The following is a 24,425-nucleotide window of genomic DNA, read 5'->3' as shown; positions in this document are numbered from 1 at the left end:
CTGAGGCGGTTAGGCTCACTGGCCAGAGGTGGCTCAGACATGGCATCATGGGTCACTGAGGGTGGCAGACGGAGGGCAAGGGGAGTCTCCTGTGGTTGCCACCCACAGGCAGACCTGGCTGCTGCAGCCCCCATCTTCCAAGTTCACACTACAGTTCTGGCAATTTCCAATTCCACTAGGAACCCCAACGTCTGAGGAATTCATAATGCGCGCTTACTCCCCAGGGCTAGGAACCCTTCCAGGCCCCACCATGGCCTCTGCCTAGTTCCCCCCACAGCATTCTTCATCTTAGACATCAAATGCCCTCTTCCTGGCAGGACCAGGAGAACACAGGGGGAGGCAGCAGCGACATGAGGTTCTGTGTGGAAAGGCTTTGGGCCTCTTTCCTCCAGATAACTCAGGAGCCCCTTCCCTCCCACCACTGCCCACTGCTTCTGCCAACTGTGCTCCCTGCAGGGCACACCCCTCACCTGTGGGAGCCTTTGCCACTACAGGGTCTGTTCTGGAAAGCTTACTGTCACATTTACAGCAGAGTTGCAGCAGAAGCATAAAAGAGAAGGCAAAGACTCAGAGAAAGTGGCACAAAACAAACTTTGGGTCTTCTTCCACTCAAAAAAAACCAGCTAAAAAAAAGCTTCTTGGTTTCCCTGTGGCTCTTGCACTCCAAGATTCACCAGCCCATGGTGATACTTAGTCTGTCTTACTGCCTGGTGGCCAGCCTGGCTGTCTCTGCACAACACAGCAACATCTCTGCTTGACAGAGCCACAAGACACCATGGAGATGATCCTGCGAAGGCCCTCGCCTTGTCCTATGTTGCACTGTGAGTTGAGAACTGAAGAAGCCCCATGAGTCCCACTTGTCACCAGAATTTCAAGAAAAGATGTTTGTGCTCCCTTTGGCAACACAGCAATAGCTTGCCTGTTCCCAGCCTTGCCTGCTGGGGGGAAGTCTCCAGGCAGAAGTGGGCTATATGTGCACACTGCAGTGTATCTAGAAGGTCACCCAGAAGAGGTCTTTGCATTTCAGCAATTAGGGAAAAGAACGACCTCAGCTTACGGATACACAACCAGGATCCAGTTGACAATGGCTGCATCTGTGGGGCCTCCCAGTCTTATGGACCTCCTTCGACTCCTTCTGAGAAGTGAGCAGAGCTCTGCTGCACATGAATGGTGACCATGTCCTCCCAGCACTGTCCTTCAGAATTCATAGTCAAATCCAACCACGGGAGGCCTAGCAGTCAAACCCTGCTCCTTTGGTAAGACTGTAAACCACGAGGATCCTGCTCAAAGTCTCCAACCCAAAGTGCTCTTGCCAGTTTCCTAAAGATGACTAAAAGAACACCAAATCTCTCACCAGGCCCCAGGCTGACCTGCTGCTCTCTTCCAGCTGTCTCTTCACATCTGATTAGAATCAGCCATGTGAATAACACAGGAGGAATTAAGTCTTCTCTTGACAGAACCAGTTGTTCAAGTCTGTCACTAATCCAAGTCCATTCTGAAGAGAATGACTTCCTTTCCTTTGTGGCAGATCTATAGGGCTTTTTTTTTTTTTTTTTTAAATCTTATGGGGCCTCTGATCCACCTGCGAGGCTGGCTCTTACCTCCTACCCAGCATCCACAGACTTGACCCTGTCACAATCACCTTTCATCCTACCTTCTGCTCCATCAAACAACCAGTTGTTTGTGACAGCTGCCAAGCTGTGGAAGAATAGGAAAGGAAGCCACTCAGCAGATCAAGGCCTCCTTTTGTTCCACAAACTATGTGATACGACAAAAATGGCCCTTACACCCAATTTAAACCAGTTCAGATTCAGGAGACAAATCTGTCTCCTTGTAAGACAGGAGGCCGGCTCCTCCCAGCCCTAGAAGAGGACCTGGTCGCCAGCTGGGTCTCCTTAACCCAGGCATGCAATCTGATGCAGCCGGCTCTTGCTCACTGCTATGTGACAGCAGCCCATCAAGATGCTCTGGAGAAATGTCCCCAGGGCCTGGAGACAGCAAGCCTGGAAGGTATCTGTGACAAGCACTCTCACCTTCTTGGTGGCCCACGTGGAAGCACAGCTCCTTAAAAATCGCTCCTAAGAGTGCCCCCTGCTGGAGACCCACAGTGCTGGCGGGCTGCCAATTCCTCTAGTTCTCCTCTAAAAGTCCTTTTAGGGGACTGTTTCTCAAAGTGATGGGAAGGTAACTAAATGTATTCCGGCACGGAGCCTGCAGCGGCAAGGCTGCTTGATTAAGAATGAATTACACTTTCATCAGCACAGAGAGAAAATTGATTCACAAGGCCGCATTGTGATAATCTTGTTCCTAAAGCAAAAGGGGGTGGAGGGGTGGGTAGGACAGAGAGCCACTTGGGCTATCAGTAGTGGAGAAAGGAAGCTCTACATTTAAGCTGGAAGAACAAAACTAATCAGAGTTCCAGGATTCCTTCAACTAGTTTCTGGGGGCCTCGCCTCAATCCACTCATCCCAAGAGAGGGGGGGTAAGGAAGGGGGAGGGGGCTATCTAATTCATCTTAAACAATAATGCCAATAGCACTGAACCCATTTTAGATACTAACCTAATAACTCCTGGCACGAAGACTCTGCTAGTCCCATAAAAATGCAGTGAAATTGAAATGCAGGCTCTAAAATCATGTTATACTTCCTCTCCGCCACTACATATTGAAAATGAAGGAGCAAGGGACAGCGAAGATACAAAAGGACATGCAGATTGTTTGGCATAAGGATCCACAGGGGGGAAGCAGACTCTGGAGCAGAAAGGTGGCAGCCACATCTAGGAGCAGGAAATTCCAATCTAGTCTTTGGTTTGGGGTGTGGTAAGCAGCCCCCCTTCTAAACTGGAGCCAAAGAGGGGTAGGGCTGCTGAAGGGGGTTGCTGCTATAAAGTGGCCAGATGAAGCTCTTCTGCAGTCTTGCTAGGGATGGCTTGCACCCAAATGCCATCTGGTGATGAGCACAGGGACAGGGCTGTCTGCACGCTTATTTCTAAACAGGGGTGGAATGAAAAGCCACGTCCATCCCAACAAACAAATCCAATTTGGTATTAGCTCTAAAAAGAAATGTTCCCAGGAAAACCCAGGGGGCCCTATTGTGTATTAATCCTTTAGGGACCTAAGGCAGCAGAAAGATGTCTGGAAATGTGTCTGTCCGTGTCTTCAGCTGCCGCTGTGAGGCTGGTAGGGCCTTTTGCTACTTTGTTCTTCCATCTGACAAATGGACTAATAGGCTTGCTTCACCTCACTGGGCAGGTGGAGGCTAAATGGTGTCTACTGAGCCCTGAGAGCAAGAGCCTTAGGAAAGAGGTCCAGAAATACTCATGTCACTTTTAAATTGCCAATCTCAAAAGAGAAATCATGGCAAGGCTCATAAGAACGGAACCTTGAGCCAGCAGAATGAGTTTGCATCCCAGCTCTTCCCTCCCACTGTTGCAGCAGCAAATCAGATGCCCGTGGAGAGCCGCACTGAAACATATCTTCAGAGCCCAGGGGCCAAATGGGATGTTTTACTGCATCAAATAAGGCCCAATAATGGCCTCAGGCACTTCCAAATAGTCATAAAATATCCTAGGCTAGCAAGGCAGTTTGTAGGCTCAACACCTCCTAAAGAACAACTGCTTGACTGGGTAAAGCATCTTGACCAAAACCAGGCTTGGATTGACATCCTTTGGAAAAGAGGCCAATAGAATCCGCTATTGAGATGGGTGCAGTGGTGCGTGCTTGTAATTCTAGGAGCACAAGTTCAAGGTCTCAGCCACTTACTTAGACCCTGTCTTAAAATAAAAAATAAAAAGAGCTGGGGACATAGTTTCATGGTAGAGTGCCCCAGGGCTCAATCCCCAGTATTGCATGCATGTGCGCACACATGTGTACACACACACACACACACACACACACACACACACACACACAATTTTCTCTTGAGAGTGTTACCAGAAACAAGCAAGAAAACTGTGTGCATATTTTTAGGAATGGCCTTCAGGGACAGGCCCACAGTGTCACATCTAGGAGGAGCCCTCCTAACATCAGCCAATGACTCCTAATGCCTTCCATGTGCTCCTACAGAGCCGGGAGCTGAGTCTGGGTGGCCACTGTAATTTTTTCTGGGTGTGCAATGCCCACAACTTGCTCTCACCCCAGTCCACACTCCTCTTTCTTCCCTCCTCCTTTGAACACAACAACAAAGGGAAGGTTCTGGAACTGAGAAGCCAGTTTGCTGCCTTTTGTGTCAGGGCCAAGGATGCTGTACCAAACAAGAAGCCCAGTTCCTAATGCAGTGGCCTACAGGGTCATAAGGACGGCTGGACATAGGAACCACGTATTAAACATGAATTACTTAGCATCCATCTTTGAGGCTGGTGATGTACACCAGGGGTCACTAGGGAGGCTCTGGCTGCTTGTTTTAATTGTGGGAGATGCCTTTCACGCATATTCACTCTCTCTCTGTGATTTATCACTTCCCTGAGTGTCTGGAGTGTTCTACTTCACTTCGCCAGCCCTGAATCTCCAAGGGGATTCAGCAGAAATTGAAGATGACATTGGACTTTTATGTCTTTCTGATCAAGGAGTGGGAGCTGAGCTTCCCATGAATGTCAAGCCTCCTCTGGTTCCGTCTCTTCCCTCAGTGGGAACCACAGCTGGACCTAGATGATCTGATTATAAAGCTAATAAAATAAGCTTTCTAAGCCTCACAACCCTCATAACTTCTCATCTGTTGATTTCTTTGAAATCCTCTGCTCCATTTGAGACCATGGAAAAATTATCACTTGTTTGCTGGCACCTTGGGCCAGCGCAGGACCAAGAGACTGAAACCAGTCTCTTGAAAGAGGATGACAGCAAGACCATGAAATGTGCATGGTCTGGGACCATGTTTTTATCTCCAGGTTGTGGCAGCACAGCTAAACCCCAACCTGAGCACAGCTCCTGCATTAGCACTGCGGATCTGAGGGCAAAGCACTCAGGACTCAAGGAATCCTATGTGCCCCACCCCCACCCAAGTCTGGCTGATGCCAGTAACATGTGTAGCTCCCTTGGACAACGAAACAAATCCAGGTTCCCCAGTGTGGTGTGTGTGTGTGTGTTTTCATATTAGGGATTGAACCCAGAGGTGTTTTACCACTGAGCCAACCATTTTTATTTACTATTTTAAGACAGGGTCTCACTAAGTTGCTTAGGGCCTTGCTAAGTTGGTGAGGTTGGTATCAAACTTGTGATCCTCCTGCCTCAGCCTCCTAAGTAGCTGGGATTACAGGCGTATACCCTTGTACCTGGCTTTATTCCTCTCAAGAGAGGAAAAATTATAGAAAAAGAAGTGGCAGAGCAATGGTAAAACCCTGAGTAACCAACTGTCATAGCCTCTCAGCATTCCTAAGGGATCACGGTAACACTTAAATTAGCTTCAGCTTTCCATAGCCCCTGTGGGAACTACTTGAACCATACCGGACACTGAACTTCTCAACAAGGAGGAGGAATATTATATACCTGGACTGCAGTAGGTGAGAAAACCATTCTTCCATTGAAATCTAAGATCTAAAATCACTAAAATAAAATAAAAACCCCAATAGGCTGGTTTGGACCCAGGTTAAGAAACGTTTAGGAAACTCTGCAAGTCAGCACTGGTCTTTCCATCTCTCATCTCCAGATATTCTAGATGGAACTCTGCCTTCGACATCTAGGTACTCACATTTCCAAAGCCTGAGGTGGCACTTCTTCTCTGCTAGGCTTGCATTAGTTCACCCTGTGGTAGGCAAGACTTCAGAGCTACCTTTGCACAGATATCTGGCTGGTCATGGAGTCACCAGTCACAGGGACCACCAAAGTCTAGAAAATGGAGCATGCCTCAAATTTTGAGTGCAGCAAAAACCACCAATATGTAATCCAGTGATGCTGAGAGTACAGTCTTATTAAAAGGCAGACTGCCAGGCGTGGCAGTGCACACCTGTAACCCCAGTGACTTGGGAGCCTGAGGCAGGAGGATCACAAGTTCCAGGCCAGCCTTGGCAACTTAGTAAGACCCTCAGCAAATTATCAAAATCATGTCTCAAAAAAAAAAATCAAAAGGGCTGGGGATGTAGCCTAGTGTTAGAGTGCTTCTGAGTTCCATCCCCAGTACCACAAATAAATAAATAAGCGAAGTCCACATTTTATTAACCCGTGATTAAACAGAATTCTTGATTATCTAGAGCTTGACAACATGTTTAAAAACAAGTTCACAAGAAGACATTAAGCGAATGAATGAATGAATGCTTCCATATACAGTTCCTCATAGCTTAATGATGGAGACACATTGTGAGAAATGTGTTGTTAGGTGATTTTGTCACTGAGTGAAAATTATAGAATGTGCTTACACAAACAAACTGCTATGATGTCACTAGGTGATGCACTCTTAAGGGACCATAGTTGAATACTCAGTCCTCCATTGACAAAATCATTTTGGGGGACCTGACTATTTATTCTAGAAATGGTACAAATTTGACTAAAAAATGTAACTTCAAATTATTTATAATAAAAATTCAATGAGAACTTATGGCTAAAATTTAGGATATTGGCTGGGCATGGTGGTGCACACCTGTCATCACAGCAACTCGAGAGGCTGAGGCAGGAGAGGATTGCAAGTTCAAAGCCAGCCTTAGCAACTTAGTGAGGCATTATTAACTTGGTGAGATCCTGTCTCTAAATAAAATACAAAAAGAACTGGGGATATGGCTCAGTGGTCAAGTGTCCCTGAGTTCAATCCCTGGTCCACCACCGCCCCAACCCCTGACAAAAAAACAGTTTAGTAAACTGGAGCATTTAAATATTCTGCATCATTATAGAAGGAGGATAAAATCATATTCAGATGAACAGTATGATCATATGCAGAGAAAAACTGAAAGTATAGGCTGAAATGAATCATAATTTTCTGTTTGTTCCTGTTTAACCAAAGTTTAGAAACCATGGTGGGTCCCTGTGGTACTAGTTGCATGGGGTCACCACTTGGACAGAAATCCCCCTGGCTTGCCCATTCTGATGCTGGTCATAACTGTTCTGCTCCAAACACACACTGGTGTGTGTCAGGATATCAACACCAATGTGAAGCATGAAAGAAATAGTTTTCAAAATCAATCAGGGCTCAAGTTACACCCAAATCAGGGTTCATGCCATGGATTCTTGGAACCATTGACAGCTCTAATCCATCTTATTAAAGATCTATCTGGAACTTTAATAGCTAACTTCTCTTGCTAAGATAATGACTATAAATATGATCTATCTTATGCCAGATCTTATTTTTGGTAGAAATTTCCGATTAACTTATTCTACCCGACTAAATGAGGACGCCAATGGACACATATTATATCCCTGTCGGACAGTGCAGGGCTTACTGGCATGGGCGTGACTGGGGATTAGGTGAGAAGCAGGGGCAGGATGTTATTTTATTACCAGACAAAATAAATTCTCTTCACCACCTAGGCATTGGAAGAATAAGCAGCAATCATTCCATTAATTCACTAAACAACCACTGATCGCTCATCTTCTGGGTGCCTGCAACAGGACTGTTCCAATGTGAGATCACCCGGAGCACAGCCCCACTCCACACTGCAGAGAAGTTGAAGCTAAGCTGCCTTAAGAGCTGAGATGGGACAGACAGCCCACCAGACTGAGAGATGAAGCCCCTATGCTCTGAGTTTGCTGCACTTGAAAAGAAAAGGGGTCTGTACAGAATGGGAAAGCTCTAAAGGAAAATGAGTGAGCGTGGGTGACCCCTCCCTTTCATGACCAGAAGCTGCCAGGTGTGGCCACAGGCCTGCAGAGCTTACCACCACATGATAGGTTGTGATCTTTAGTTAGAGAGACAGTCTGGAAAGCACCGGAATTGGCCCCACTTCCATGCTAGGGTTATTTATCGAAGGAGTACATCACCAAGACAAAGGGCTTTTAGACAGACCTGACTGGACAAGAAGCCATGACCTTTCCCAGCCCAACAATGACACAGATGGGAAGGACAACCAGTCCTATAGTCCCGTGACATGCTCTTCAGAACAAGGCAGCCATCTGGGCTCTGGAGACTGGCCTGGCCCCACAAAGTGGACGCCTGCTCTCAGATCAAAGCATGCTGTGGCCAGTACCCAGGTCTCACCTGCCCTCAGGAGGGCTCCTGGTGGCCCGAGGACAGAGACAGGCAAGCTCATGCATGGGTTAGTATCACAGAGGGCAGTACCATCACCACAGACAGAGTACCTGGGAATAACCTACTTTGAGGGCTCAAATGCAGATAGGTCTTCTGCCTTGGGCTTGAGGCTAAACCAGCAAAATAAAATGAAGAAAAACAAAAACATACCCTGTGATATCAACAATGCCACATGTGCCATTTGCAAAATGCTCAGACAGGCCTGAAATAATGATGAGTGACTTCGCTTGTTTTAATGGCTTGAAAACAGGTCTCTCTAACTTCAGCACTCCAAGTTCTCGTGGCTGAAGGTCCAGCTCACTACAGCAGCAGTGGCAAAGAGGAGACCGCTTTCGGTGCTCAGGTGAAAAGAGCGTGGGGTGGGGTCTGAGGAAGCTCCCTCAAAGTGGACTAGCTCATTGGCCCAATCATCGTTTTACCTCTTTGCTTAGTGATAGAGGCCTCCTTTTAACTTTTTAATAACTTCATTTGGGCTAGGGATATGGCTCAGTGGTAGTGTGCTTGCCTGGTTCAATCCCCAGCACCGCACACAAAAAAAGGGAAACCACTTTAATAACTGTTTTAGAAGGGATATCCAAGAAAGGACAGAAACCAGAGGAAAGAACAAAGAACGTGGAAATGCCTTTCCTTCTAGGTTATGCTATTAAAAGTGATTCTCTACCTGGTGCCAATTGTAACTGGAGTCATTAGAGAGAAGTGCTCCCACTTCTCTACTGTACCCATCACTGATGACAGGCAGATTCAGTCACAGCTTAACCACTGAAAACAGAGACAGTCCTTAAACTGGGAGACCATTTTAGAGAACATTTTAAAGGTAAAGAGTAAAACTTGAACCAGATCAATGAATTCTAAGATCATCTAAACCCAATAAACAATCTTATTTTAATAACACCTATTTTAAGCTGGATACAGTGGCTCATGTCTGTAATCCCAGCAACTAGGGAGACTGAGGCAGGAGGATTGCAAATCTGAGGCCAGCCTCAGCAATTTAGCAAGGCCCTAAAGCAACTTAGTTAGACCCTGTTTCAAAAAAATTAAAAACAAAAAAAGGGTGAGGATATACTCAGTGGTAAAGTACCCCTGAGTTCAATCCCCAGTACAAAAAAAATTAAAAATAATCAAAAATAAAAAAAACCCACACACCTATTTTATAGTAAAACCTGATCCTATGCTATCAGTTAAAAACAGAGCATTAACTGGCTGGTAAAGACCTTTTGCTTTGCCTATATAAGGGAGTTACGCTCTTGGGCTGATAATATGTATGGAACTTAACTTCTAAATATCTAAAATGCCGAGAGCTCCAAATATCAGGCAAGGAAGACGGGCTACTGTGAGCCTCGTAGATGAAAGCTCATTTTTTAAAACATTAATGTTCTCTTAGGTAATTCAAGTATGAAAAAAGTTGAAAATTCAGAATATGGTTTCTCTATCAAGTCCTTGCCACTTAAAAATGCAAAAAGACTAGAGGGGACTCCATTCTTCATTGTGCCTTCTCATTAAGCAAGGCAGTTCCCTGGGCATAACTCCCCTTGGCTTAAAAGACAGAACCGCTTAGTGCTCAATGATGAATCAAAACCCATCTTCTAACAGGGATTCATCTCATCAGAGCTTTTAACACAAGTTTCACTTCCATCAAGCCAGTGGGTTCACGGTCGCTGGTAGATTAAATTCCTTTTCTGGCAGGAGTTGAAAAATTTCCTCAACTAAGTACATGTAAAAAAATGACAACAATCTAATGACTCGCCTCCTGAGGAAACAAGATGCCAACCTCACATTTCGCTAATGAATGTCCTGATCAGTAAAAGCCAAGAGACTGGGTACCTTTTTAATGGTATTGTGCTTGCTGCTGGTGCCACCTCTGTCCGAATTCTCATTGTGCAGAATATCCAAAGCTGTTTCCCTTTCTTTTAGTTTCAAGGCCTCGATTTCTGTCTTGAGCTCATTAAGCTGCTCCTGGAGATGCTTGCTCTTCTCCATATATTCCACTCTGTAGGCAAGAGGACACTGTGGATCAGGGCACAGGTGAACCCTGAGGCATAGGTGAGATGGTTTGTGACCCACAAGCTGCACAGCCAGGGTCTAAGGTCATTCATAGGCCAGCCATGGGAGCTTGGGCTGGTCACTTAAATGCAATGAATGAATCTGTTTCCTCATTGGTAAAATTGGAATAATGATCACAGGGCTATATGGTCAGGATTAAACAAAGTACAGGAGCTTGGCATGGTGGTACACATCTGTAATCCCAACAATGCAGGAGGCTGAGGCAGGAGGATCCCAAGTTCCGAGCTAGCCTCAGCAACTTAGTGAGACCATATCTTAAAATAAAAAATTAAAATTAAAAGGGCTGGGGCTATAGCTCAGTGGTAAAGTGCCCCTCGGTTCAATCCCCAGTATCTCACACACACACAAAGTATAGGAAAGAAAGCCCTCTGTAAATTCTTATAGAACACTCTACAATTACTATTCGTCATACATAGATTTCAGTTTTGCACAAAAAAAAACAAGATTCCTATCACCGCAAACACTCTTTGTCTCAGCCATTCTTGAAGAAGTAATTCAAATGATCTCTTCTGATAGACCATAATGCCCCACTTATTCTCAGACTTCCTCTCCTAAGGAGGACAGAAGCTCACTCAGCCAACACCAGGAGAGGAAGCTCTCCACCCCCACCTGCAAGTAGGTACACTGAGCAACAGTATGTAAAATGGTAAAAATCTAGGAATTGCCTTTGAAGAGTCCAATGACAAGGGAATGGTCTGGAAAACTATGCAACACATATGTGAAGGAGGCTTCTGAAGGGATAACCATGGCTAGAAGATGGGCTCTACCAATATGTGCAAGAGTAACAAGTGCTAGAGGCCCCGGCTCAATCCCCAGCACGATTGATTAATAGATAGATAGAAAAAATTAGAGTAGATCGATAAACAAACACACACACACACACACACACACACACAATGAATGTCTGTGACTGACTTACCCAAATTCACCTCTTAAAACCAGATCACCAATGGGAAGGTGTTAGAAGGTGGAGCCTTTGGAAGGTGATTAGATCAGAAGGGTGGCACTCTCATCATGGGATTTGTGTCCTTACATAAGAGACTCCAGAGAGTCCTCTGGTACATGTGAGTGCACCACATGAAAACACAGCAAGAAGGCGCCACCTGTGTGGGCTCTCACACTCTGTTTGACAGTGCCTTGATCTTGGATTTCCCAGCCTCCAGAACTGTGATAAATAAATTTCTTCTGTTTATAAGCCACCCAGCCTCAGGTATTTTGTTATAGCAGCCAAACACACTAAGACAGTAAGAAAATACAAACTATAAAACAGCGGGACACAGAACAGGATGTAGCCTCACATGGATCACAACCACATAAATATGCACAGCTGGACAAGAGTGAAAGGAGTGCAGACAGCAGATGCTTCCATAAGAGGCTCTCGGTCACTGGCTTCTTTGCTGTCCCCTGAATATGAGGGACTGAAGAGAAAGAGAGCCTGGCTTGCTGGACTCCATGAAGGCACTTTCCCAGAGGCTTATCCTGAGGATGCCACACATGGGTGAGGGTTTTCAACCACTGGTCTGCTCCTCCAGCTGCATGATGCTTGGTGAGCTCATTAAACCAAGCCATTATAAAATGGGAACACAAAAACCTTTGATGTCAGTGTGATGATTGTTAGCAGGAATTAAATGACACAAAAATCTCAAATAACCTGATAAAGTGTAGTAGCTATTGTGATTGTTCTCTGACAGCCGTGGCATCATTAACCAGTTTACCTCCAGCTCTGGGAATGAGGGCTCCCTCACTTTGCCTTCCTGTGCAGCATGACCCCTATGTCTAATCTACATTTGTCTATTGACTTCCCAAAATTCATGTCTTGAAACCAGGTCACCAGTCTGAAGGTGTTAGGAAGCTGGGCCCCACCCTCTAACTCCTTCACATGGTGTTAGGGGTGGAGGGCAGCTTGGCAGAAGCTGCTGTGGTCAGGCCATGCCAGAACTCCACTCAGGGCTGCCCAATGCAGCAGAGCTGGCCCATTCCAGCCACTGGCTTTCCTGAGACTTTTGCCGGAGTTTCTTCTCTTCTCTTTATTCTGGCCATGGGAACCAACACAGATCTGAGTCACTGGAGAATGTGACCAGGTGAAAACCACAGCCTACTAGGACAGGAACAGCAGCAGTCTGACTTAGAGACCCTGGTCAAAGTAGTCCTGTTCTTTTTTTGTTTTTCAGTTCTAGGGATTGAACGCAGGGCCTTGCATGTATTACGTGCCCGGTCCTTTTACCACTGTGCCTGGCCAGTCCTATTCTTCAGTTGAGGTTTTGAGCCACTATAAATTCCAAGCCACCAATCAAGTGTTATTTTTATCCTGTAAAATTGACTGCTGATATGTCGTCTTTAATTTCTAATTAGGAAACTCATCCTCTAGTATATGACAACAGAGCAAATCTTTGCAGGAGTTAGTGACAGGCTGCCACAGCAACCCTTTGTGTCCCTAGGCTCACATCCACTGACTCTTGTTCATGGCTGCCCCAAGCAGGGCACAGGGGGCTACATACTTTTCTTTCTCTATTTCCATGGAAAGTCGCTTCATGTCAGTATCCTTGAAGTCGAAAGACAGGCTGTCACCAATGAGGTTGAAGCTTGGTATGTCAGGAGGCAACGGTGCTGGAATTGGGTTCATGGGCTATAATGAAAAAGCTCAGATTAGGAGGTTTCAGTTATACAAGAACAAACCCTCCACACTCAATACTGCCAGGTGAATGGTCCCACAGATAGGAAAATCATTCCTCTTCCCCTCACATTTGACTGTTCTCAGGCTCAGCTGAATCAAACACAAACTCCCATTCACTTAAAAAATTTTTTTTTTTAGTTGTTGAAGACCTTTATTTATTTGTATGCGATGCTGAGAATCAAACCCAATGCCTCACGCGTGCCAGGCAAGTGCTCTACCACTGAGCTACAACCCCAGCCCACCCATTCATTTTTTCATTTAGGAAACTCCCAGGCCCTGTGCTAAGAGCCGGAGACACATAGAACAAGACAGCATCCCTGGCTCTGAGCAGCTGCAGGTCTTATTCAGGAAACAGATGTGTTCACAAATCCTCACAGTTAAATAAGATAAACACTGTAGCCAAGGAGTGAACAGAGGCCAGGAGGGCTAGGAGGTGTGCTATAAGAAATGCTGCTTCTGTTGGAATCAGAATATGCCAGAAGGAGAAGGGTACCAGGTAAGAGGCACATCAGTGGGTAAGGCAGAGAGTGTCCAGCCAGAGTGCTGGGTGTGTGCAGAGGTATATGGGGAGACAGGGAGGAAACTGGCCAAGACCAGACTCTGCCAGCTTGCTGGGGGTCTGGGACTCAGAAAACGGAGTTGGAGGATGGCTTAAAGTATAGAATGAAGTCATTAGATTTGGTTTAGGACTTTCTCATCCCAGAGCATAGAGATCTCTAAAACACAGCCCCAGTCTACCTCCCTACTTCCCTCTATTCACCCTATTAAATCGTAAATGCTACTATTTATTGTCCCTTGAGCCATGTTGCCTCTCCATCTTTGTACTCATGCCTATCTGTGTCACTTCTCCTTGTGCCCTTTCTCCTTGTGCCTCTTTCAAGGACTTTCTTAAATCCATCAGTCTCTCACTATGTTGTCCCTTAACACTGCGGGGAACTCTGTAATGGGCCTTTTCAGTAATTCTGCCCTGAAAGATTCTTTTTTGGCTGTGTATTCTGTTTTCTATTGTCTGCAAGTTTCCTGTAGGTAGGATCCTTCTCTTTTTTATCCTTGGATCCTGTATTGAGTCCAGGATGGTGTCTGGGGAAGAATGGAGCCTCAAAATGTTCATCTGTGACAATAACAAGGCCTAAGGCAGGGTGTCTGGAGGATGTCAGAAGTGGCGTTTAGTGAGGGTCCAAAACACATTCTGTTTTCTGATCTGAATGTAGGGTACATGGGTTGTTTTATGAAAATTCATCATGTTCAGCCACAATTTGGGTACTTCTCTCTATATAAGTCATACTTCATAAAAACTTCCAGAAAGGATAAGCATTGGCTGCCACATCACTGGAGAGAGCAGAAACTGGCACAACCTCATCGAAGCACACCAAAATTGAATATCTGACCACCCAACTCTATTTACATGAATTTATTCTACCAATATAGCCACACATGTATGTATGAAGATATGCATTCAGGGATATTGAAACAGACTAAATACCCAACCATAAGGAACTGGTTAGATAAATTACAACCTATCTGTACCATAAAATGTGATTACAAAACTGATGGGGGGGGGGCTGGGGTTGTGGCTCAGCAGTAGAGCGCTGTCTACCACGTGTGAGGCGCTGGGTTTGATCCTCAGCACCACATAAAGATAAATAAATAAAATAAAAGGTGTTGTGTCCAACTACAACTAAAAAATATTTTTAAAAAATGATATGATCTCCTTCAGGGTTTATTGCTAAGAGGTATATCTTAGAATAGCTTGCCCCAATGTAAGTTTTAAACACACATATCCTGAGGGCCCAGCTGAGCCTTCAAGGTGACCCCAGTCTCTGTGTAACCTGTGACCACCCCAGACAACCTGAGACATTAAGCCAAATCAATTCACCATGCTGTGAGAGGTATAATGAATGGTTGTTTGGAGCCACACAGTTGGCTTAGGGTGGGTGTTAACACAGTAAAAGACAACAGCAAACTGCTCCCACATCCCTCATCCCAAACCCCAAGCAGCTTGTCTCTTGTGCCCCACCTGCATCTGTCTATGTGTGAACGTGCTATGAAAGCACACACAGTGTATGTATGTGTACTGTGTACTTGAATGTGCAGTGTGTGTGTTGGTGCCATGCACGTGAATGGACTGTGTGTTTGTGCTGTGGGTGCACCTGTGTTTTTGCCCAGAACATTCTATTGTCTCTTTCCCATCTGGATAGTCCCTGCTCCCACCCCAAGACTCAGCTCAGATGCTATCTTGAGCCTCTCCTGCCTCCAAGGCTGGGCTGTATTCTGCGTACCTGTGCACATCTATCTGGATACAGATTTCCACGTGTGTGGTATTATGTGGACACAGAACAGGTATGCAAAGAAAGTTTGCTGAGAAGATTGCACAGAGGAAAGGAAGGGAAGCAGCTTCTATTTACTTTGTGGCCCAATTTAGAAGAAGTCTGTCGCCCTGTCCACAAAACTGAGGTTGGCAGCTGGTTCTTGCATGGCAGTTATTCACTCTGAAGTAAATTCCAGAACTGGAGAAGGCCCTTTTGCCCATTATCTATGTTACTGTCTTTTATCTGGTTATCTAGCTAATCAGAGAGGTAAATAACTAGTCCAAGGCCAAAAGCCCCTCCCGACTGCATTCGATCATGTGTTCACTTGAATGGTCACCCTGAAGGTACTGTCAAATGAACCAAGGGCTGGGAGGGACAGGAAATCACCAGGTCTCTAAAGCAATCACAGGATGGCAGCCTCCACCAGGCTCACCGGGTATGTGGGCTTGGTGGCGATTTCCAGAAGCTTCTGCTTGGCTCTTCGCTCCGCCTCACGGGCTTCCTGCAGGTCCTGCTTCAACTGATCTGCCTCCTTGGCCCTGCAAAGGAAGGAGGAGATGTAAGCTCCACAGAAAAGAATAGGTAGAAAGAGCATACCCCTACTCTCACTCAGTACCTAGAGAGGAGGGACATGGGTTAACTCTGAGGATAACAGTGACATTTATAGGAAGTCAGAACTCCCAAAGCAAGGTCAACATTCCTGGGCATTATTTATTTCAATTGGTAACTCTAGACTGGGAGAGAAGCCAGTGGGGAGAAGAGCCAAACAAGGAGTTCTGCAAGCCAGCCAGGTACAGAGGCACATATCTGTAGTCCCAGCTACTCAGGAGGCTGAGGCAGGAGGATCAGTTAAGCCCTGGGCAACATAGCAAGATCCCATCTCATAACAAAATCAAAAACACAAAACAAAACCTCTGTAATAGGTGGAGACAGAGGAAGGTAGGAAGTTGGGGAGGAGCAAGAGGCACATTTGCTTATTTCTGGGTGACAGTGGGCAGGGCAAAGGAAGTACACAGGAGAGCAAAAGTCTTTTTTTTTTTCCCCAAAAAAGTCTTATACTGGACCATAAAGGGCAAAAATAGGAAAGAATGTTTCTTCACAGGCTGCAAGTAAAAGAGTCACAGGTTAAGCACCCACTTTCCTCAGGCAGGAAGATCAAATCTGCCACTGAGGGCAACTGCTTCTTGGTGCAGATCCCCACCCTAAAGGACACATGTTGGGGGCAGCATGTGAGGCCTGTTGTGGGGACCCATACTGAGATCCAACACTCACAGCAAATGTGACCAACATAGAAAGAAAGGGGGCCAGGACAGGGCCAGCCACCAGGAACCATTTCTCCAGAATGACACGCAAAGAGTGATGGGGAAAATCGTAGTGAATGAACCTTGGTGCCTAAGAGCCAGATTCAAGTGTTCTAAATCAATACAGCCAGATGCTGTGGGGAATGTTCCAGAGTTTATCTGAAGGCTGCAGAACAATCCAGATCCTAGAATAGTTTCTGAGAAGTACAGACAACAGCAGTTCCCTTCAACAGTTCCCAACTTGGTCCCAAGGAGAACCCTGCCTCCCTCTCCCCACTATCTACTAAGAAGGCTGCTGGGACTTCAGATGCCTAATTTCCCTTTCAAGGTAAATAGCCTCTGTTTTCCCACATCACCACCACCATCCCAAATAAAAAGGAGGAAAGAACCACATTTTTTTAAATACAAAAATGACTTTTTTAATTTCCTTGACTAAAAGCAGTCTGGAGATGCTCAGAAGTTCTCTTGCAAAAATGATTATCAGATAGACAGGGGTTTATCACAGATGCAGGACCAGAGAGGTCTACTCAGCAAAAGAAAAAAAAAAAAAAAACTGTTTCTGGGTCCTTCCAACAGCTTCAGCTACCCAACCCTGTCCAGGAAGGAATATCCCCATCCTTGTCCCACAATGGAAAAGCAGCTTGAGGATGGCTGCCACCCAGCTCAAGGAGAGAGAGTCCCTTAGCCAGGCCCAAATTTCCAGGACACCCCCCCTCACCTCCTCTCTGACTCCTCAGCCATCTTCAGTGCTAGCACCTCAGCCTCCAGCACCTTCTGCTCCATGAGGCGCTTCTCTTCCTCTGTCCGAATGGCTGTGGCCTTAATGCGCTGCATCTCCTGCTCTGCCTCTGCGGCTTTCTGGGCCAAGAGTTTGGCCTCTTCCTCGGTGATCTGGGCCTTTTCAGCCAACAGGTCTGCTGTCTCCTCTGACCGCATCTAGAGAGGAGTGTGCTCAGCTGGACTGGGTTCCTACCTCCTGCCCAGATCTGCCCCGGAACATGCAGGTCAGCAAGAACCAGTCTTGGACTCCTCGGGCCCTGTCACCAAGTATCTCCTCAGCAGCACTCATGCAACAGATGATATGTCACATCGCCCAAATATTTAGAAGAGCCTTTTGGGCTCCACCAGTGAGAAACAAAAAGAAAGGGCACTTTTTTTGAGTACCCAGTTCAACTAAGGCTGATGCTTTATGAGGGAGAAAAACAACTTAAACATTGTACTTCTTTCTCTTTAAATCAGTAGTTCCAAACTAGAAGAGGCCGGGAGGCTGAGGCAGGAGGATTGCAAGTTCAAAGCCAGCTTCAGCAACTTAGTAAGGCCCTAAGCAACTTAAACAAGACCCTGACTTAAAACAAAAAGGGCTAGGATATTGCTCAGTGGTTGAATGACCCTGGATTCAATCTCTGGTACCCCATCATGACCAAGAAAAGAAAAGAAACAAGAGGAAGGCTGGACGAGATGGAGCATGCCTGTAATCCCAGCAACTCAGAAGGCTGAGGCAGGAGGATAGCAAGTTTAAGGCCAACCTCGGCAACTTAGCAAGGGCCTAAGCAACTCAGTGAGACTCTGTATCAAAAATAAAAATAAAAAGGGCTGGAGATGTGGCTCAGTGGTAAAGTGCCTCTTGGTTAAATCTCCAGTATCAAAACCAAAAACAAAACAGAAGAGGTTCTATCTCTGTCCCCCACCACCCTGAGGCACATGGCAATGTCTGAAGATACCCACCACCACCCCACCTCACCCCTCAATACTGGAAAAGGCACCCAGGGCCTTGTGCATGCTAAGCAGGCACTCTACTACTGAGCTACATCTCCAGCCCTGGAAACATTTTTGATCGTCACAAATGGAGGTTAATATAATCAGAGATATGATAAATTATGATATAATGGTGCATTAAGAATCGTAATGCAAAAATAAATAAATAAATAAATAAATACATAAATATACAAATCCATTCTTGCAGTAAGATGCATATAATTATCAATTGGATTATAATACTCATCATGTACTTATGAAGTTTGCACTTATATATATTGCCATATATTATTAGCTAGCAGATTTTTAAAACATAATAAAATAATGATACTATTAATTTTAAAAAATGGAAGTTAAGGTGGTATTATTAGCATTTAGGAAGTAGAGGCCAGAAACAATGCTAATCATCCTTCGATGCAGAGGACAGCCCCAGATGAGAGGTCCCCCCATGTCAGTAGTGCCAAAGTCAAATAATGCTGCTTTAAAGGTAATCCTGTGGTAAAAGTAGAGTCTGGATGCACATGAACTCAACCTAAACCTATTTCTGGCAAACAGGTGGAAAGAAAAGGCACTGCCTTTTTAAAAGCTGAAATAAAGTCTGCCACGGGAGGCTGAAGAAGTAGGATCACAAATTCAAGGCTAGTTTGGGCAACTGAGTGAAAGCCCTTCCCAAAATAAAAATGAAAAGGGCCAGAGATGTAGCTGCATCTGCAGTAGTAGAGTGCTTGCCCAGTATGCACAAGGCCCTGGGTTTAATCCCTAGGACTGAAGAAAAAAACAAAACAAAACAGGGGAATAAAAGCTGAAATAAAGTATATCAAAGCAAATATTGCTAATTCAGTCCCCAGGGGGCTCCCTCCAGAAGTCCCCATGTGACCTCCTGGGACCCCAGCCCTCAGAAAATCACCAGTGCTTCATTGGCCATCGTGGCTTCTTCTTTCATCTGTAGCAGCCTCCTCTCCAGCTCATCCCTTGTGCGTTCAGCCTCCTCCCGCATCTGTTTCTCTCGAGCTAGGCGCTGCCGCTCCATCTGGAGGGGTGAACAAGAGCAGGGGTGAGTCACGATGCTCCAGCACCCCAAAAATGCCCAGCCTCCAGAGCCTCTCCTTTGAGGACCAATCTCTTTTCTTGGGGCAAACTTAACCATTGCTCTCTGTCACTTCTAAACCAGTGGCAGAGTTGAAAGCTGTGTACCTTAAAAAAATTCTACTAGTGAACAAATAAATGAAGAAACAACAACAACAACAAAACCACGCTTGGTCTCCATCTGGACAGAAGCAGCATTCTTCCACAAAGTGCCCTTGTAACACCCCTGTTAGTTAGGAAACCTCATGTGGCTCTGCCCTGTGGCTGGTGGTTTGTGACGCAAGTTCCTCCTTCCTGAGATGGAGCAGCTCTCAGCTCTCTCATCTCTCAGATGAGCCACTTCACCATTTCTAATACACACAGATTCTTCACACATCTCTGATTTCATCCACAACAACTCTGCTCCTGTCTGGCCCACAGAGAAGATGGACCTGTGTGTCAAGCATCAATGGCTCACGCAACTATTTCACAGGTGGAAGCTGCAGCAGCCACAGCACAGCTCTGCACAGCCCCACGCAGAGGCGACTTCTGAGCCAGGCAGGGAACATAGCCCAATCCTTAAGGCAATGGTACAAAGCCACTGCCACCTCCCTTGTCTGCTAGATCACTGTGTTAATTGGGCTACCTGCCGAGCTTAATAAGGGGAACAAGACTGGGACAGCATCATCTCTGTGATCCCAGAATATGAACTGAGTCCAGAAAGCAAAAGCTAGAATGATCACTGTGCTATTTTCTGCCTTAAATAATGAAGGCATAGTGAATTACTACCTTCTTGCTTTAATCTTATCCCAAACTCTAGTAGTACAAGATTTCTTGGTCTAGGGCTGTAGCTCAGTGGTAGGTCCTTGCCTAGCATGTGTGAGGCTCTAGGTTTGGTCCTCAGCACCACACAAAAGTAAATAAATAAAATAAAGGTATTTTATCTAAAAATATTTAAAATTTTTCTTTTTTTATGTGTGTGCATGTGTGTGGTATCATTGTTGGACTGAGGGGTGCTCTAACACTGAGCTGCATCCCCAGCTTTTTTTTTTTTTTTTTTTTTTGGAGACAGGGTCTCCTTAAGTTGCTCAGGTTGGCCTTGAACTTGTGATCCTCTTGTCTCAGCCTCCCAAGTAGCTGGGATTACAGCCCTGTGCCACCATGCCCCACTGGTAGGCTGCTGCATTTCTAAATACAAAGCCAAAAAAATGCACTGAAATTTGAAAGGATAATGCAAAGATAAGTAATAAAATACTGTAAGCTCTCTAATTTTCTTCTTGCTGGTCAATGAGAAGCATGGCCAATTTGTTCTCTAATTTCCATCGTATTATAATTTCCATCTCTATTATCTTCCTCTTGGGAAAAAAAAATGGCCCAGGCAGCCCCATTCAGTTCCCAGCACTATATTTTCCCTGAGACCTCTACCCCAATAATAAAGGACTTCCCATCTACAAAGCAGTCTATCACTTACAAAGACTTTCTTCAGGCACAATATGTCCTTTGATTTGAGAAAAGACAAGAGGCATCATTAGCTCCACTTGATGGAAGAGAAAACTAAGTCACACACTAAGTGACGGATCCAGCTCCAAGGTCACTGTTCTACTGAGCCATGGAGCCCTCTGACCTGTCAAGTCCCCTGACCTTTGGTTTTCCAGATGCCTGGGTCATGCTTCTGCTGTCCTATAGGCAGTACAGGCCAAGGGGTAGTCATGCTATTCTCTGCCAGGGCCCAAAGCCTACACCCTCCTTTATGTCTTTAAATCTGTCACTTCTAAGCTTTGCTCTGCTGAGAAAGAGGTCAAAGGAAGCTCTTAAAGTTGCCACTACAACCTTATGCTGGCCAGGAGCATTTCTTTGCCCAACAAAACCTATCTCATCACCTTTAAAGCATCCCAAAGAGTACATTGAGCCTATCTCCCAGAAAGCAAAGAGATGGAGAGCTAACAGCCCACTGGATCAAACTGGGCATTTCACATTCAATTCCAGGGCTGGAAGCCAGCTCTCTAGGGTACCCAAATCAGAGAGCAGCACACAGACTAATCATTACACCTCTGAGCTTGCTAGTCCGGAGGGCAGCCGACTGCAGCTGCCACTACTCTATCTAACAGTTCATCCAAAAACAATTGATATTCTCAGCAGCGAGGCTCAAATTAGTTGTGTGGGTTTTGGTGAGTAGAGAAGGTCTATGAGTAGAAAACAGCGATGCAGCTCGTCCAGTCTGCTGATAGGCCCTCTCCGAACCTCCCACAGTGGGTGATGTGCACCCAGGCTGACCTGCAGTGAGGAAGTGTGACCAGAGTCTAATTAGTATTCCAGCAGCAAGCACTGAAATGCTGCCATGTATTCCATCACCATCTAATTAGAAAAGGAGAAGGCCAGGCAAAGGAGACAGACAGGCAAAAAGAAAGCTAGCTAGCGAGGTGGATGGAGAGATGAAAGAACACTAGCTATATCATCCAAACCTGTGTTAATCACACTTAACTTCACTGAAGTGTAGAGATATTTCTCTTAGATGGCTGTTAGAATTTATTGCTCATTTCTAAAGCTGACATTCCACCAACTGGGTATTAGCTAATAAAGATTCAACAGGGGTCTGAGGTTGTAGCTCAGAGGTAGAATGCTTGCCTTGCACATATGAGGCACTAGGTTCAATCCTTAGCAACACATAAAAATAAACAAATAAAATAAGTTTTAAAAATATAGTTTAAAAAAAGATCCAACAGGGATGAAGTAGGAGCAGGCATGTCCATGGCCAAATGGTTCTATCAGTCCACAACCGGCCTTACCTTCCAGGGCAAGACTGACCAAGCAGCGACATCATCCTTAAAATAAGGTCTTGCTCACCTGCTTTCTAGCCTTCTCCTCCCTGGCTTGGGCTTTCATCTGCTGAACTTCCAAAGAATCGGCCTTCCTTCTCCTCATAAATAGGTCATGGTTCCCAATACATAATTGAAGAATCTGTGGGCATGGAGCATGAGAAATGTTAAACCCACAAATTTACTTTTCTGCCTATCAGACCAGTCACGCTACGCATCACAGCCTCTGGTGAGTGGCACTAAACCTGAGGAGTAAAATGGCAAAGCATGCTGACAGCTTCTAGTGCTCTTAGCTCTGTAGGCACGCAAAATGAAGACAGCTCAGATAAGCTAAGAGGTAAAAATCACAAGTGGAAAGAGGAGAAAGGTCAATTATCATGTCTTCTAGATGTACACCTTACTCTCCTAAGCCAAGATATGGCTCTGCAGATTAGGAAGGGCAGGAAAGCTCATTCAGTAAGTTGGGCTGGGACAAAAGGTTATTCATGTGGAAAAAAAAGTTTGTTGGATCCCTCCCTCACACCATACACAAAAATTGATTCCAGAAGGATTAAAAACTTAAATGCAAAGATAAAGTCCTAGAAATTGTGATTAGAAGATAATGTTGGGGCTGGGATTGTGGCTAGCGGTATAGAGCTCACCTAGCACAGGCGAGACCTGAGTTCTATACTCAGCACCATACAAAAATAAAGGCATGTGTTGTGTCCATCTACACCTAAAAAAATTAATATTAAAAAAGTAATAAAATATAGAAGATAATGTTTATAATCATAGGAAGAGAAGATATGCCAAGTAAGGCACATAAAAGCACAAATAATTAAGGAAAATATTTTTATATTTGTCTGCATTAAAATTTTAAAAACTTGTTAGAACTGGGCATGATAGTGCATGCCTGTAATCCCAACGCCTTAGGAGGCTGAGGCAGAAGGCTCACAAGTTCAAAGCCAGCCTCAGCAATTTAGTGAGGTTCTAAGCAACTAAACACCCTGTCTCAAAATTTAAAAAACCGGGGGCGGGGGGGGGGGCTGGGGATGTGGCTCAGTTGTTAAGTGTCCTGTGGTTCAATCCCTGGTACAAAAAATAAAAGATAAGATTACCTCTAGATAGGGAACAGGTGTGGGAGGGAACGGGAGGGAGAAGGGGAATAGCATGGATGGTGAAAGGAGACCCTCATTCAAACACATGTATGAAGATGTGAATTTGGTGTCAACATACCTTATATACATACCTTATATGATAAATTGTGGTATAAAGGTGTATTAAGAATTGTAATGCAAAAATAAATTAATTTTAAAAAAAGATAAAAACAAATAGGGGCTGGGGCTGCAGCTCAGTGGCAGAGTGCTTACCTTGCACATGTGAAGCACTGTGTTTAATTCTCAGCACCACATAAAAATAAACAAATAAAATAAAGGCATGCTGTCCATCTACAACTACAAAAAATTAAAATTTTAAAAGTAAATAAATAAAAACAAATAAAAAATTTTTAGGCCAGGCATGGTGGTGCACACCTGTAATCCCAGCAACTCAGGATGCTGAGGCAGGAGGATTGCAAGTTAGAAAAGTGCCTCAGTAACTTAACAAGGACCTAAGCAACTTAGTGAGACTGTGTCTCAAAATAAAATATAAAAAGGGCTGAGATGTAGCTCAGTGGTAAAGCACCTCTGGGTTCTATAACTAGTACCAAAAAGAATAAAATTAAAAAACAATTTTTTATTAGTCATGATACTATTAAAAAAAGAAGAAGAAGAAAAACAAGACACAGGCTGGGAGAAGGCATAATCAATAAAGAAAATAAATGACCTAATAGGAAACTGGCCTGAAGACAAGAAACAAGAATTGAATAGAACAGGAAACAAGATTGGCCAAAAAATATATGAAAAGATGTTCAATTTCATTAGTAATTATAAAAATGCAAATTGATATGACATTGAGGGTTAGGGATATAACTCAGTGGAAGAGTGCTTGTCTAGCATGTGTGAGGCCCTGGGTTTGACACCCTATCTCTGGGGGAAAAAAGAGAGATACTGAGATATAATTTATATATACAAAATTGGCAGGAAAATTTTTTTTTCAAATATTTATTTTTCAATTTTCAGCAGACACAACATCTTTGTTTGTATGTGGTGCTGAGGATCAAACCCGGGCCGCACGCATGCCGGGCGAGCGCCCTACCGCTTGAGCCACATCCCCAGCCCCGAAATCCCAAGTTCTTGGCAGGAAAATTTAAAAGATGATAACTTAAGTATTGAAGATACCAATCAAAAAGAAATCTCACT

At 44.9% G+C, this 24,425-nt stretch overlaps 1 protein-coding gene across 4 annotated transcripts in view; it reads right to left on the bottom strand.

Moving 5' to 3' along the window:
• Positions 1-24,425, bottom strand: part of NF2 (NF2, moesin-ezrin-radixin like (MERLIN) tumor suppressor) — an 87,071-nt gene that overhangs the window by 5,779 nt on the left and 56,867 nt on the right. Inside the window, exons 10-16 of one of the 4 annotated variants that reach the window (XM_081285729.1) lie at positions 22,175-22,288; positions 19,173-19,295; positions 17,229-17,446; positions 15,643-15,748; positions 12,725-12,852; positions 9,987-10,152; positions 8,216-8,275 (exon numbers count right to left, since the gene is read on the bottom strand). In XM_081285729.1, the coding sequence (XP_081141855.1) occupies positions 8,240-8,275; positions 9,987-10,152; positions 12,725-12,852; positions 15,643-15,748; positions 17,229-17,446; positions 19,173-19,295; positions 22,175-22,288 (891 nt within the window). In that variant the 3' untranslated portion in view covers positions 8,216-8,239. Of the gene's footprint in view, positions 1-8,147; positions 8,276-9,986; positions 10,153-12,724; positions 12,853-15,642; positions 15,749-17,228; positions 17,447-19,172; positions 19,296-22,174; positions 22,289-24,425 lie in introns of those variants that run through there. The other 3 variants (XM_081285728.1, XM_081285730.1, XM_081285727.1) reach the window with 3 other exon arrangements.

The sequence above is a fragment of the Spermophilus citellus genome, assembly GCF_964194105.1.
Source record: "Spermophilus citellus genome assembly, chromosome: 3".
Lineage (NCBI taxonomy): Eukaryota > Metazoa > Chordata > Mammalia > Rodentia > Sciuridae > Spermophilus > Spermophilus citellus.
This window is presented reverse-complemented; position numbering and strand designations above follow the sequence as displayed.